Source organism: Antedon bifida, chromosome 8, assembly GCF_963402885.1.
Source record: "Antedon bifida chromosome 8, ecAntBifi1.1, whole genome shotgun sequence".
Classification (NCBI taxonomy): domain Eukaryota; kingdom Metazoa; phylum Echinodermata; class Crinoidea; order Comatulida; family Antedonidae; genus Antedon; species Antedon bifida.
Genome location: NC_136233.1, coordinates 19,080,421 through 19,097,550, shown reverse-complemented (window position 1 = coordinate 19,097,550; position 17,130 = coordinate 19,080,421). Strand labels below are relative to the sequence as shown.

The following is a 17,130-nucleotide window of genomic DNA, read 5'->3' as shown; positions in this document are numbered from 1 at the left end:
TTAATCTTGGTTGAGTAATTCAAAACATACAATGTTATGTACAACAAGCTGAAAGTTTAATTAAATGAGACAGTAAATAAATTTAAATAAGGGCACAGGAAGACATATGATTATCCAAAAACTTTCAAGTTTTTTTATATTCTTTTTTACATCCTCTTTTTGTAGTTATTTGAAATGACAAGTGGTTAATGTAATCTTTTTAGACATGTTTTAACAGAGAGATAGAAATAGGTTTTTTCACATGTTTTTATGTTTGTTCCTAGAAAGTAAGGAACATTCACCTCAAAGCAGGTGGCAGTTTCACCTGAGTTTACTGAGATAAACAATTTATTTGTAAGGATAACAACATAGGTAGATCCATGACATAGGCTAACTCATTTCACAATTTTTAGGCCCAATTGGCTCTCTAATTTCCAAATCCTGAATCCGCCATTGGATATAGTCTAGAATAGTGGAAGATGAGTCCAAATTGTAGTCTCAATCAGATCTTAATTCTCACCAAAATGCTACCCCTTTCCTCATACCGCCCCCACACCAACTTCCACCTGAAAAGTGCTTTAAATCATCTGTACTACCATACTGTATCCTAACTAATCCTAAGCTACCAGTAGGAGTAGCTTAGGTTAGATGTAATGCTCTCCACAACCATAGTTGGTTAAGATAAAAGGTACCAAGCTTGATTAGCTTCGGCTATATCTTGGCTACCTTTTGTATTGACATTTTTGTTTGATACAATAAAGAAGAATATATATATAAAATTTCTGTGGTAGATAGGAATAGGAGGTAAAGAGTGCGTATGCAGCTAGTGTCAGGGTTACCCACACTACATAGGCTGCAAGTCCAGCTTACCATGCATGTGGGACTAACACAATTGACCTCCATGATTAGGGTCAGAATCAAATCATTGTTATTAGCAAAAACTAATTTTCACATTTAAGAATTCCAGACACAAAAATCAGTTGTAACATCATGAGCAATAATCAGATCGTACTCACCAAAGCTGCGTTGTATACCAGCGTTACTGCGAAGAAAAAATTAGCATTAGCGCTTCCTGCATACATCCAGAGTTGGTACATGATTGGCGCTATGATAGATGAGACTGTCAACATTACACCAACAACGAGAGTATTACGCAAATCTAAGAAAAACAAATTTGTCAAAAATCATCACTAATGTTTTTGAATTTATAAAGAATTTGAATATGAATTTGAATACATTAACTTGATTGCAAATAGGAGAGGATGATAATAATAATGGATGTAAACAAATATTATACTATTCCGTTACTGCAGTAGCTACTTTTTGTACTGCAATAACTTATGATTTCAGTTTCAAAGAAAAGTTTATAAGGTAGTCACTGAAATAAACAGTGCGTATGATAACTCCCCAAAAGCCTGCTAAATAATTGCATAAACAGAGCAAACAAAGTGTAGCTGTTGTTGCAGTAAACTGCAGTAGAATAACTTTGATATTGTCAACGAATAAAGAAATAATAATTAGGTAATAATGAAGATGATATTGATGACGATAACACGGATAATGATGGATCGACACAAATGCATGCTTCCCAAATGAGTAATGTTCAAAAGCGCAAGTGTTATGCCAACAGGCATAATGTGTGTAATCGTAAATTATATTTGACAGGGGTTACGACCTTTCCGACAAGCACAGACCATAAACTGCCCAGCTACATGGTCTCCGGGGAATGCAAAGAATTATGGGTAATTCAAAGAAAGCAGTAATATAGAACGCATGTTCTTATTCAACACACTCCAGATTGACTCATGGGTAAAACGTCAATACACACTATACTACAACTTGTGGAACTATTTTACCTACACATTTATTAATAGTGACAGTTATCAATCATCTTTGCATTTGCACAGAGTTTGGAACATGTGGCCAATGTTTTGCGTTTCTGTACAAATAATTTTAAACTTTTCGGCGCATTGACCCTAGTTAAAAAATCATCTTTCATAGAATCTCTGAACGGTTGAAATATAAACTTAATTTATGGCAGACATTATCATTACTTTGAGTACAAGAGAAAGTAGCGTAGTTATTATGATTTTGTGCTTGAAGGCTTTACATTTCAATCTTGTTTAGACATAAACTTAAAAAAAAACACCATATAATACTTTTTGACATAAGTGAAATAATTTCTTAAGGAATTTCACTTAAGTCAATAAATAAAGTGGTATTTTCTTAAATAGGAGCATTTTTCATTTTTTTAATTGTTGAATATAGCCACTGATACCCATTAGATGAAAATGTTGAAATATTATTCTTAAGATGAATATAGTTTACATTAATATAATCAGTTTTACTTTATTATGGAACATGTTCATTTTTTTTTGGATATCCACATTGAAAACAAAATGACGGTGAAAATTAAAGGTGCATGAAACTTATAAAGCTTATTTTATCACCAAAAATTGATTTACGAGAGCAAAACAAGTACAGTAGAATGTTAGCGAAGCGTGGATAATAAAGAGAATGGTGTAATAGAGACAACATAGTTAGTATGTGCAAATTCAAATTATGTAAGAGCAAGGTCGTTTAGTGTCAGATGTTGATGCCAATGAAAACATTGACCCATCGGTGACCTTTCGTGCAAACAATTTGATTTACCCAATGGCAGGAATATTACTATTAATTCTGATGACATACTTACAAGTAAAAAATGAAATTGCATTTACATTAATTTAAGTATTATGAAAAATGTTAATACTTTACTACAGTATTGCGTAATTGCAAGGGATATCAGAATAGCATGTGAGAGGCATGGATTCGAGATCTGTCTGTACTATTGTAACTTTTAATGCTTTACTCCATTTGCCTCGTCCTTCAGATGGGACATTGCTCTTATGTAATTATAAAATGCACAAAGAACACGATTTAAAAATAATGGGGGGATAGTCTTCCGGTGTGCACTGGGCCTTCTTGGTGGAACAAGAGGGAATCCGAGCAGGGATTTATAACCAGGTATTCGCATACTTACAATGGAATGAGTGTGACCAAAGAGGAATAAGGGCCAAGTACACCACAGTATCACCGATTGCTGGATATGACTTGAATACAGAGATTAGTATAAGTTGTATTAACATCACAAAGACTGGATGATCTCTGTAGAGAAAAGAAAAAGTACATATTTAGTACTACTGTACTAGAGAACTCCTACGTTTAAGATATCACTGTGATACTATTCATGTTGTTATGTGAAGGATGAACAATAGACTCACTGCAATTCAATCACTATTATTCATCATCATTATTTGTAAAGTGTGATTTTTTATACTTTCAATACAGCAGAAATCAAGTATGTGTATAATATGAAGGGGAAAAAGAAACAAAAAAGAATTTTGAATGTTAACTGAACTGGAAAGGGCTAACTCCTCAAAAGAAGTTTCAATACAAACCATCACATTGTTTCAAAGCCTTTAGTACATAGTTTTTTTTGTAACAGTGCATTAAATTATGATAACAATGTCACTTCAATGTAGAGGGAAATACCGTTTACCAAAACAGAGCTGGCTTTTCCCATCTTAAACTTTGTCTTTCTAATTTGGAACTATCGCAAAGGATGAATGATCATCAAGGAGGTATTAACGTGGTCTTCTCCACGTACCCGGAATTCCGTTTGTTGGAGTCAATCAACGCCTAATCACCTTACGATACATTTTAACCACATACTTAAACGGATAAAAAGTAATTAGCAATGGGAAAGATGGTTTCCACCAGAAGAGTTTTTATATAGTGCCAGGTATTTATTTTGATAAGCCAGTGACCTGAAACGACCTTCTTAACCTCGGATTTGTTTAAGATTCCCACATCCTTCCATAAAACAATGGAAAAGCATTGAAGAAAGATCAGGTATACGATCTTGGTCAATTAAAACTTGTCCTATATAAGGCGGTAACTGAATCTACAGGATTTCATAATCAATTGAATACTGTATTTTATGATCTATACTAGGTTCAATGGATTGCAATTCACCTCAATGCCCTTAAAATCTTAAGTAGTATAACACTAGATATGTTTGGCAAAAAAACAACATGAAACACTTGCTCTTAATGGTAAATGCCATTATTTAAAATTCAGTATGAACTGAGTTACGACTAACATAGTGTCTACTATTTCAAATTTGAAGGGTAGAGAAAAATATCAGGGCATGGGAGTATATGAATTAAAAGAGAAGTGAAAACAACAATAATATTATTCCCAATACTTGTGATCTTAAAACCAATTGGTACAAATGAACAAGTGGAGAACCTCTGGTATTCTCTGAACCAGTGGAGTATCCTTGGTATGGACTTACTCCTGACCAGAGTACCTTGGCATGAACTGTAAACCTGAACCAGTTGAACAACCCTGGAAAAAACTTTACATTTGTACCAGTGGAGTACCCTTGGGTATGGGCTTTACATCTGAACCAGTGGAATATCCTTGGTATGGACTTTACTCCTGACCAGAGTACCTTGGTATGAACTGTAAACCTGAACCAGTGCAGTAACCCTGGTACACGCTTTACATTTGTACCAGTGGAGTACCCTTGGGTATGGGCTTTACACCTGAACCAGTGGAGTATCCTTGGCCCAGGCTTTACTCCTGACCAGAGTACCTTGGTATGAACTGTAAACCTGAACCAGGTACTTTGGTATGGACTTTAATTACCTGAACCAGTGGAATACCTTTGGTATGGGTATCAAGCGTGTACTAGTAAAGTACCTTTGGTACAGAATCTTATGAAAAGTGGAGTAGCATGGTATGGATTTCATGCTTGGTATGGACTTCATGCTTACCAGTAAAGTACTGCACCACTAAATTACCATTGGTAAAGATGTTTTAATACCTAAATAATTATAGTACTTGGTATATAAACTTTATACCAGAACCATTTGTTATGGATTTTTCATAGATGAACCAGTACAGTATTCATGGTCGACCGACTAAATACCTGAATCATTACATTAAGCATGGTTTTTCGGTATTCTTGGTATGGACTTTGTGAGCCAATTGGAGTCAGCTTATACTAAAATAAATGACTTTTCATGATAAACATTGCAAAGCCCTTTAAATACATTAGTTCAACAAACTCATATGATACCAGGTAAAAATTGTAACATTATATATACATTCCATGTCAATTAAGTACACTAAAGAACAATGCCAAATGTTAAGTTAATCATTAAATCTAGAGGTCAAAGGGCAAACATGTAATATTTATATCATAAAATTAAATGTCTGCTTATAATATACGGGCCGTTCAAGCTGTTTCGTTGCATAATTTAATAAAATAATGTATGAAAATTGTAGTATGTGGTAAACTTAATTCTTTGCTTAGTAATTATAAAACATGTTTCAAATTGGTACTGATGAAAATAGGCAGATTAAATTTGCAAATTAGAAAATGAATGACAAAGAGTAACAAGAAAATTGAGGATGATTAAGACATATCTTTATACAAATTTATTTTCATTCATGTTATTTTTGTATTGTGACATGATACTGATAAAATATGTTTAATTCTGATGAAATCACTCCAAACTCTTGTGATACTATTGTAAATAAACACAAATTATTGAGTTAAATAAGAGGAATTTGGAGAACAGATTGAATATAATAGCATATTCAGTATGAAATCAAAATGTCAATAATTTGAATTAAATTGAATATTAATTTAATTTATTTCATTCTATATTTAAAAAACATATGGCAATTTATTTTCATAGAATTGATATCTAAACATATTGCCCTTTATGTATGCTATATTCCTTGAAATTAATGTCCCAAAGGAGGATATATATTTTCCATGAAAATTAAGGATAAGTTTATCTTTACAATAAAAAATAATGATGTTCTTTATTCTATCAAAACTTGTGTCTCCACAAAACATAATTTTTCAGGAGGGCTTGTTTTTGTATCTTGTGTGTGTAAAATGCGTAACAAATTGGAAAAAATGACACAGATTCCAGTCGAATATTAAAAAATAAATAAATAAAACAATATTTGAATTCTGTGCAGTAAGAAGGAAATCTGTAAGAGTGACAAAAAGTCGCCTCGAACTGAGATTCGAACTTGGAACCTTCTGCTTGATATGCAACTATTAGACCACTGAGGCCCTCATGGTATGGTTCAAATTTGAAACTCAAAAATAGGGAGTATTAACTATACATAATATATATTTTCATAAACTCCTTTCAATTTGTATGTGTACATTTTTCACTTTATTCACAACGAATCAGTCAGAAAATTTGAGTACTCTTGAAAAACAGGTGAAGTCTTGTAATGCAGAATTAAAATCGCATTTTAGTTGATAAAAATCAAATTTCTTCTTAATTTAAGCTTGTTTTGTTGTAGTAAGTTTTATAATTGTTTAGCGTTTCTGTTTTAATTTTATCTACTAACTAGAAAATCTTTTAATGCATTAATATAAATTTTTTATTTATTTATTTATTTATTTTTTTCAATGTACAATTTTCTTGTTTGTTCGTCAGTTTGATAATTGTGATATTGTAGTTTTATTTCTTTCATACAGCCTCGTGGAAGAACATATTTTGTTGTGAACGAGCCTCCGTTTTAAAATAAAGATTTTATTATTATTATTATTATAAGTATTCGCTTACTGTAAAATGTTTTTAATGTAAAAAAATCTTTCACAAATACATTACCTGAATTTTATAGAAAGTGGAATGGTATAAATAAAAGCATTAATTTGGAAAACCCAGATAAAGAAGAGACGAAAATGCTCAAACATCTCCAGCATAAAGTACCAGAACAGACCCAAGTTTGGCTGCAGGTTTCCAACTGACAAACTAAAAAACAAAACAAAAAAACCAGTAAAAATATTACATTAGAATAGAAAACAACCTAATGACGTAGTGAGTGAGTTGACAAAGCGACAGTTTGGTTGATCTATGCATCGCGATTGGTTAGATTAGTTTTGGTGTGCTTACGTCCAAGTGGTAACCCTTATTAAAGGGACATCTTCGGGGCCAAACAAAGTGTCCACTTAATAGGAATTTCCACTGAATAGTATTGTAGTTGGCCGTAATATTAAAACATACAGTATATTGCCACTTGTCTTTTTTCACAAGATAGTGTTCCCTGAATAGGAGTGTTCCAAGGAAAGGGTTCTACCAAGTTTCTAATGTAATACTAAAAAGAGAAAAAAAAAACTGAAAAAAAATTAACTGTTGTATAATCAAACTATCAAATTATACAGTTCAACGATCTAGGCTAATGCTCTTATCACAAATGGCTCTGAATGTTTAACGCTTAACGCTTATACGACCTTCGATATTACGGATGGTAATGACCCTGAAAAGAACATTCCACTTAAATTGTTCAGTGTAGACCCAAATGTTTATAGAAAGGATTACTGATGTTTATATACTTACATAAAGCCGTATGTAGAGAATAGAAAATCCCAACTTTCTAGTAAGCTGTAGGAAAGGTAGATGAGAAAGGACGCCCAGAAAATGAAACATAGTCCTGTTTTGCAACATGACTTCCAGAACTTTACATCATCGAAGAAAACAGACACATCTTTTTGCTGTGCAAAAAAAACAACAAGATCTATGTTAATTATGATTTTCTACAGGTCTGTATACAAACAAGGCCATATACATGGCTGCAGTCACATGCTCAAATTAGTGTTTACCGACCAACCAACCGACCATTGGCCGACCGACACGCGACTAAAAACAAACAAAAAAGATGTGGGGTTGAGCTCAACAAAGTGTCCTCTTAATACGAGTTTCCCTTGAATAGGTGTTGATATATATTCTTAACATTCTTATTACAATTCTAATTTGCATATTAACAAACAGGTGGTGGTTTTAACCCAAAAAATGTGAAATGAATATTCAGCTCTGTTTTCTTCCAACACACGTGCAGAAAAAACAAGATGAAATGAAGAAGAACGACGAAAGAAGGGAAAGGAGGTGAAATGTAAAAATGAGAAAAAAAAATCTTTAGTTTTTAAAGTTCCAATAATTTGGAAGCTTTCAATTAAAAGAGACAAGCGTATTCGATCCACCTTTCACAACCATATGGTTTATTTTGACTGTCTTCCAATTATCTACCATCCCAAACTATTGTTTCCTCGATAACATATTTGAACGCCCACTCATACCGCCTTGCAAAAGTACAGTTCAACATTTTATTACATTAATATATTAAAAATATAATTTTAAAATTTAAAGGTTAAATAATGAATAAGAATGACATGACTGATTATGTTAATATTTATGGACAAATTATGTATTGCAACAGATAAAATTAAACTTGTAATTATGGTTGCACGCAAGGCAAAAATAATTTAATCTATCTTCTCAAGCATATGAAATATTGGAATTATGCCAAATTTTATGTTTAGAATCAATGTTGAAAATAAAAAAAAGAACAAATAAAACCATAAAAAAATGTAATGAACAGAAGGTATTAATCAAGAATATAGGAAAATCAACAAGAAAATCTATATATAAATTTAGAAACTGAGAAAAATACAGAAATTGACTGAGAGTGCCAAATTTATTATTTCAGTTTGTGTTTATTATAAAGATAAAGTTTTTTTTGATGTCATCAAATGTTCTGTTGGTAAACTGTATATTTAAAAAATGACAATTTTGTGGGTATCAGTGGCTGGATCTCAATGGAGATAACAAAATAAAATAAGCAATAAATTATTTTTAGAATATTGCCTTTCCAAGATTCTAACTCGGACACTGTACCATTTGATACCACTGGCTGTAGATTTGACAAAAACATAGAAGGTAGAAGTAGAGGGACTGAACCATATCACCCGGACTTGATAAGAAGACGCTCTACCATTAAACCATTGGAGCCTACATGGTATTTCAAATTGACTTGACACACAGAAGGTATAATCAGTGAACTATGACATGCTGATGGATTACCATCCATTGAAGGGTGTATATTAGGTGTTACATACAAATGTGAATCCATTATTTTTATGTGTACATGGAACGGACAGATATCGCATGACAATCGAAAGCTATAATTTGTTTTTAATAGTCAAAAGATTTGTTTTAGAAGGAAGAAATTGTGATTGATGAGAAGAGTAAGAGAAAAAGAATGATAAAGAGGAAACTAATGGAAGAGAAAAGGAAACAAGAAGTCAATTTCAATAAATGAATGTTTATGAGTTGAATGGGGGAATATTTTCATGAGGTGGACGATTTTTATAGTACTAGTCAGGCTTTTAATGAATGAAAATATTCTTCCCATTTAAAAATAACAAAACATTCATCACTTGATAACGGCCTATACCATTCACATACATCTATTGCATGCAAACAATTCTATTCAATGGTTCTATTGCATTTTCATGTGCTATATAACAAATATTGAATGGGGACAATTTTCTTTCCATTTAACTCATAAGCATTCATTATTTGTTACCACTGTTCTAAGGTAAACTTTTATTCAATGAACACACCATAGGTCATAAAAAAGGTAGCGCTCTGATATTGGTTGCAGAATTCATCATTTATTACTCCCTGCTTATAGTCACTAGCTTCGCATTCCACAAAATGATCAATATTTTTGCAAAAAGCTGAATGTAAATAGTACCATGTAATATAGAACCATTACAATGCAGAAAAACTAATACTGAATGGTATAATATTAAATCTAAGTTTTCATTGATTTCATCATCTCAAAAACCACCATAAGTTAACAACAATAAACAAATAATTAACTTATTTAAAACAAATTAATACCTCTTGTCTGGCAACATGAATTGCACATGGAACAAGGAGCATCACAGGATACAAAGACTGGTACGCTGCTAACGCAATTGCGAGCGTAGCGCCTGCACGCCGACCTGAAAGATACAAAAACATCCATCTCAACATTTCTTATTTTCTCTCTTCTTTTTATATTAAAAAATAAAAACAATTACAGTAGTACTCGTCATTGTGTTATTCTGGATGGGTTGTGGGTAGAAAAAAATTAGTTTTCGACACAACTTATGCAGTTGTTTATTGCCTATTGTGCTGCTGATATGTTTCAGAGCGGGTTTCTTTACACAATTTAAAGATAGTATAGAGGCAAGTGTACCCCTTTTACACAGTCCACCCAAACTGTTTCATGCAAGCTATATTGCAGCTTAATCTCAGGTTTATGAACTAGAGACTTTGGGATCAGAAGGCAAGCATGTTAACCAACAAGTTACATCTCCACTACACTAAACAATTTAGTTTAAATGGAGCTGGATTGCAGTTAAGTTCTTCTCAGGTTCTTCTCAACTAGAGTCGGCTGAGGAAAATGGTAGTGTGAACAATTAACTTGCACTTTCTATATTTTAAGCGTTTATGTAAATCATAAAACAGTTACTTGCTGAAATACTTCACAACTCTTGTTTATAATTTCTTATAATTGCTACTGTACTTATTTTGAAAATTTCACATGATGTTTTAGTGCTTTTTTATCACTAGAGATTGTTGTATATCCTGCAGTTTCTTCATGTACGTTTATGGAGAATGGATTCCGGCATTTTCTCTGATTTGAATCATTACATACTGAATAAAAATTCAACAGTAAAACTATACCCCTACGGACACCAACCCGGTAATATATAGTCCTATTCAGTTACTCACATCATCATGTGTCCACATTCCCTTAATACTAAGCATGTATCCACTATCAGAATAGTATTAAAACGAACAACAAAACAGATTTAGTAGGTTTATAGCCCCACCAAATGAAGTTCATAACAGTTTTACCCAATAATTTTCACCAGACAGTAGATATTAGGGGATACCTTAAACCAACCAAGAGTCTATTTCATGACCTAACCTGAAACGATATTGTTTCATGTGAATTTGTCATAGAAGGTGTGCCGTTTCCAGAAGATGGGTTGAACATTGGAATTCCCTGTCCAATGCTGTTATAAATTCTTTTCTATTATTAACTTCAAATCGGCACTTAAAAAATGTTGGCCTGACCGCACCCACTGGAATTGTGCCCTAGCTGAATTTATAACGTTTTTATTGATGGACACATCAGTGTTTTACTTTCTTCTATTTTCAAGAAAAAATCCTGGGATACACCTTCTGAATAGAAATATCCAAATGAAGTGTCTACTGTAGAAAATAACAGCATCACATACAGACAGACATAACATGCAGTACATATACAGTATGAACACTTACAACATGATTTTAGGCTATATCTAAAAAAAGACTAATTACTCCAATAAATAATTACCCTACAAAAACAACTTGCTCACCATGTTCACACCCTTTCCACGTTATTATCCACTGTTCAAGTTCAAGTCCAATCAAAAATAGACATTATGCTCAATCAAATGTATTATGTTACAACATACTTTCACAAATGTCTTTTGTATGTGAACATCGATGTTGTATTAAATTAAATGTCAAGAGATTCTGGAAAGCAATTGGCTAAGTTCTAGGTCTCAATACATTATTTATAATGTGAAAACATGTTTTATATTCCATAGTGTTCTATATTTAGTCTATGTTAAATTTTCTTAAAACATTTGTGCGCTAGAAGGCTTAACATGTGTCAACGGATTATGCATGGACGTTGCGAGCGTGTTGTGAAAGATTTACGTTTAGCTCAATATATTTTCAATTAAACAAAACAATGTGGACAAATTTTACCAGAAAAACAAACATTTTTTATCTTGATTTCATATGCATCCAACAGCGAGCAACTCGCCAATTACAGGATGGATAAACTATTTTATAATTATCATGGTTATAAGTCTCATTTGAGGCTTATGGAGTTGAAACTTACAACCCTGGTACTAGGTCAGGATTGAACCCTGGACCCTTGGATTAGAAGGCAAGCATGTTAACCACCAAGTTACAGCTCCACTAAACTACAATTCCATTAGAACTAAATTTTGTAAGTTAACTTTTCGTGAGCCAACTTAAGCTAGTGGAGTAGCTACAGGGCAAGATGCTAGGACAAATAAGAACATTGGGTATGGGGTCCTACCTAAAACATTTTTCTAGAACCAAGGCCTTTTTTCCCTTTATATACTCCATGAATTACTGTACAAAATAAATTACCTAGTATATTTTAATTACATTTTATTATTAAAAAACCGCACAACTGAACACTAGGACAAAAAAACATGCAAGCCCCTAAATTCAACATAAAATCTTGTGTGCGTGTGTTGACTGAACCTACTGTAACATTGTGGGCCCATCCACGGCTGGTCTCATCTCAAAGATTTCTATTAGGCTTAACAAATTTATTACTTGAGGGAGAATGGAAAGTTACCATTTGGGTTGGCTATGTAAACAGTTAAATCAAACTGAAAGTTAGTATGAATTATTGTTTAATGTTTTGAATCTATTGCTCTAAAAAACAGGACCACTGTATGTAAAACACGTGCAAACTGACTAAACTAAATAAAATAAATAAATAGACCTATTCATGTTTTAACTACGCACCACCAACCTTGTGTGAAGGCATATAATGTATAATGAATATCCTGGGTTAGCGTAGTAATGCCTATTCAAATTTACATTTACATTGTGGTGATACTGTACAGTAAATCAAAAAGGTAAAGGTGAAAGGTATGGCATTATTCTGGTCCTCAAGTTTCAGGTTTGGCCCTTCAAGGACTTGTGGTAACCAGCAGTGCAGCACCCATGAGATAAGCATACCGGGATACAATCCACTATTTAAATAGTATACCAAGTTCTTTAACGTGCAGTATATGTACACGGGACCACTGGCTTTACATCTCATCCGACGGATGAGGCAAAGAGAGTTAAGCATCTTACCTAAGGATGCAATCAGTCTAGTACAGATAGGCTCAAAACCTTGGCTCCCACGCCCATCAAATTCTAGTCCTATATTATCATACACCATCACTCTCTAGCACACGACACGAACTAGAAACCTGGGTTCAAGTCACAGATAGTATATGAGTAGCATCCATGCATAAATAAGTTTAAAGTGATTTCCGTAAAATCCCAAGGTCCAGGGTTCAATCTTCACCTACTCCAGGATTGGAACCAAGATTATTTCTACTCCTTAAGTCTCAAATGAGTTTATTTTATAAGCAAGAAGCATGATTGTTTATATTTGATTTAATTTTTTTGTATGATTTAAAGCATGGGGTTTTTTTTAAATTTTTACACATTGTTGGATTTGTTTAGTTTAGATAAACACACCATATAAAAAAGATGCTTTTTATACGAGTTGAACGTTTCAATATGAACAGCGTATGTTGTTAGAAACATCAAAACCTTCAGTGCTACAGTAATGGCAATTTGCTTTGCAATCTGTCACAAGAAATATGCCTACGGCGTCCAAGATGAACAACGAATTTATATAAACTTCGTGCGGTTACACAGCAACTACTAAGGTTTTATTTTGTACATAAATCAAGATCAACTAGAGCTATCGAGGGCCCTTTGTTCGCCACCTAGTTTCGTGAAGGTCATAGAAACAACATTCATAATCAAATCAAGTTAAACTATTTTACCGACGAAAAAAAAACTTGAATTTACGAAACTTTCTATACAAATATTTGTTCCTCGTATATAAAAAAATTTTGAACTATGTCATGTCATAATAATTTGAATGGTAATATGATTTTATGGTTGAATATGCAAATCGGGCACATTACATAAATTTTAAGACCAGTTCAACAATGAACGTATCAATAATGTGGGTACCCTCTAAATGTAAAACGATAAGGACATTTTTTCAAATAACTACCATGTGACTGTAATACCATTTGCGTACAAAGAAAATTGTTTTCGTAAAAATATCGCATATTCTTACTTTATGCAATAGTTTGCAATTAAGTCATCTACGTACTATATTTATTTTCAATGATGCTATGTTAGTACCTATTAAAGTTTGTCCAAAATCCATCTCGGGCGTCAGCAATAACTTAAATTATTATTTAACCATTCAGTTATTAAATTACATAAATGTATAGCAATTATCTTGGTTGAGAAAATGATTCAAAATTGAGTCTATCTTTACTATGCTTACTTGTTAATAAAGATAAATTAGAATTTAAATTAAATTTGTCACACGTTGGTTTAGTTAATTAATTTAATTATTAGTAACAGAAATATTAAATTAAATTACAAATTAGTATTATTTTAATACTTTGAAATTCGTATAATAACTCCTTAATATTATTGATTTTTATAGATCAAATTCAAAGGTTGATTAACATCGCAAAATATTTTATTAAATACGTGAAATTATAATTTAAAAAATACATATAACATTAATATTACTTATACATTACGTACGTTAAAATTTTAGAATCTGGCAGATTATATTAACCCTAGGGGGTATTTAAAACCGCAAAAAGGGTAGTAAGTTATTGGTAGAGGTTAATATATTATTATTTTTTTACTGCGTAATAATGTGACCTTTTGACTAGGCCAGAGGTTAATCGACTAATAAGAGGAAGGTTAATTTGAAAAGCCTTTACTACAATCAGTATAGGCAGGACACGTGGAGGCTAGCAGCTGCCATTTTAAAGCAAAAAAAACGCAAGCTTCGTTTTCTGTAATGGCGGTTGGTCAGCTACGACAACGCATTCACGAAACATTAATTTTAACCACAATGTATACTACATATATGAATATCGTTGCACAGCGAATCTATAATTATCACGTACGCTAAGACAACGCTTTAAAAATCGCTTTTGAATAAAATTTGAAAATCTAACTATGTTTGTGTGATTTTACGCGACATTCTTATCTTATACATTTAAGAAAATAATTACGATAACTTTATAAAAATACTTTATGCATTAATTTAACGTATCTCATAATTCAAAATAATGTTATCATGATTGCTATTCGGCTTTACAATTATAATTGTTACTGTACATCGCATTATCTATAGAACGTAATAGTATATTACATAGTTTGTTGCATATTCAATGCCCAAAATATATTAATATTATAAGTAAATATGTTACACTGCAAAATCTTTGTAAAATAAAATGTTTAGAAATATAATTTTAAATGTTATTTTGTATAATTAACGTATTGAAAAGGCCGGTGTCAGATTTATCAAACTTGCTAAGCAAAAAAAATAATTTTTAGTTTGTTTTAAGTTGAGTTGAGTTTTGCTTAAGTTAGTTTTCAAAATATATTAAATAAATATTTGTACATATTCACTTAAGTACTTAATCATTCTGAATTAAGCGAACAGACTGTCAGTCCTGATATTATTGTCAGTCCAGATTATTTATATTGTTCTTTAATTATTATTATTATTATTATTTTTAAATTACAAATTGTTGAATACAGGGTATTTAATCTATAGCTTACTTTGTGATAAATATTTAATCTAAAAAAATATCTGAGTGGTTATTCTACTCATTGCGAATCGTTTTGAGGCGAAGATTCGCATATAATTTTAAAAACACATACAGCACATAAGCGGAACCATAGCAGGATTATGCTGTATAATCGCTATGCTGTATAATGTTTAAGTATCAATGTACTAAGAAACTAATCGAAGAAATGCAACGGTGAAGACTACGTATTTTCATGAATATGCTCCCGTCTGCTAGATTGCAATTCAAGCACGGCAAAAGCAATGGCGGGTATAAACTCCTTTGAAATGAACATTTCTTTAGCTTAGAAATTCAGCTGAAGTGAAATACAGGTCAAGCTAGCCTTGTAATGCTAAGAAACTACAAATGTTATGGGGAAAAAAGATCGACGGTCAATATCTGATATTGTTAGTTAGTACAAGGCAATGATTGCGAAATAAATAGTTCTATTTTAAATTTGTTATTAAAAGGTTTGTATTCCAAAAAAAGAGATTATCTTTAGTTAAAAGAAAATAATTAACACGAACAGCCTGCAGGTCCTTTTTGGCTAGGCTTTTACTCAATTTCATCCGCAATAATACACCCCAAGGGATATTAGTTAATAAAAAAACGGGCAAAGGATTTTTTTTTAAATTCTGTATTTATAACAATATTTTTGGTTTACTAGTACAGTAGTACTATTAAATTTTGTAGTGTAATCTTGTAAATTATTGTTTTAATCATTTCTAATAGTTATATTTATTTTATGATTTAAACATCTTATCCAAATTAAACGCTCTGTCAAAATGTTTTAGAATCTTTTGAGTGAAGTAAAATTTGACAAGGCATATAAACACGACTAGTTAGTGGTATACTGGAAGTTACTTAATTTTTTAACGGTTTTAAGTTGAGAAAACCAGTGAGAATGAGAAAATGCGCCCCTTACAAGATTCAGCAATGGCAATAATGGTAATTATAACTAAAGTACAAACTTTTTAAATAAATTATGTCATAAAATTTACAATAAAAAAACCCTGACAAACTAAACGCTATGTTTTACGTTTATCATCGTTGGACAAATTTCAAATCCACAGAAAAGCGATAAACCGACAAAATGCTTCGCAAACGACTTCGAGGACGAGAACTTTCTGTGATAATTACGTGATATATATTATCATTAACAAAAACCATACTGCAAAGTAATTTGATAATCAGCTTTGGCAAAAGTAGGACGGAGTCAGGTAAGACCAATGATTGTCCTTCAATCTAGTTTTGTACTAGTTTACTCCGAATAAACATTATGTCAATTAAACATTATATTCTAAAGGTTATTGACTTGAAACGGCAAATATAAAATTTGCTAAACTACACTTCCAAAAAAAAAAATTAGGCCAGGTCGGGGTTTTTCACCTCTCTTCTATCAACGCTAAAGTGATTTTTATATCAAAATGACAAAGAAAATTATTTATTTTTGCGACGATGTCATTGTCACGTCATCAATGTAAAATCTGATATATTTAGAATTACGTATATTTTTCAAGATGAATAATATAATGCAACGCTGAATAAACCCATGAAATTCTAATCAGAAAACCTGTCCAATTTTTTTTTTTACGCCCATAAATGAGAAATGTACAAAATAAGGGACCGGCTGGAGAGGTCATGTATTCGCGCTTCCCTGGGGATTCCACACTGATCCTTACAAATAAAATTATATTTCTTCGTTATGAATTTATGATTTCATAAAACGGGTTACGATAAAGCAATAATATAATTCTGGCAAATGATCAACGAAACAGATAAGACAAAACAAGGAAATAAAC

General features: G+C 32.0%; 1 protein-coding gene across 1 annotated transcript in view; it reads right to left on the bottom strand.

Moving 5' to 3' along the window:
- Positions 1–17,130, bottom strand: part of LOC144849721 (GPI-anchor transamidase component PIGU-like) — a 74,135-nt gene that overhangs the window by 3,239 nt on the left and 53,766 nt on the right. Inside the window, exons 6-10 of the mRNA XM_078706743.1 lie at positions 9,747–9,850; positions 7,401–7,555; positions 6,672–6,815; positions 3,002–3,126; positions 996–1,138 (exon numbers count right to left, since the gene is read on the bottom strand). Coding sequence (XP_078562869.1) covers positions 996–1,138; positions 3,002–3,126; positions 6,672–6,815; positions 7,401–7,555; positions 9,747–9,850 — 671 coding nt within the window. The remainder of the gene's footprint in view (positions 1–995; positions 1,139–3,001; positions 3,127–6,671; positions 6,816–7,400; positions 7,556–9,746; positions 9,851–17,130) is intronic.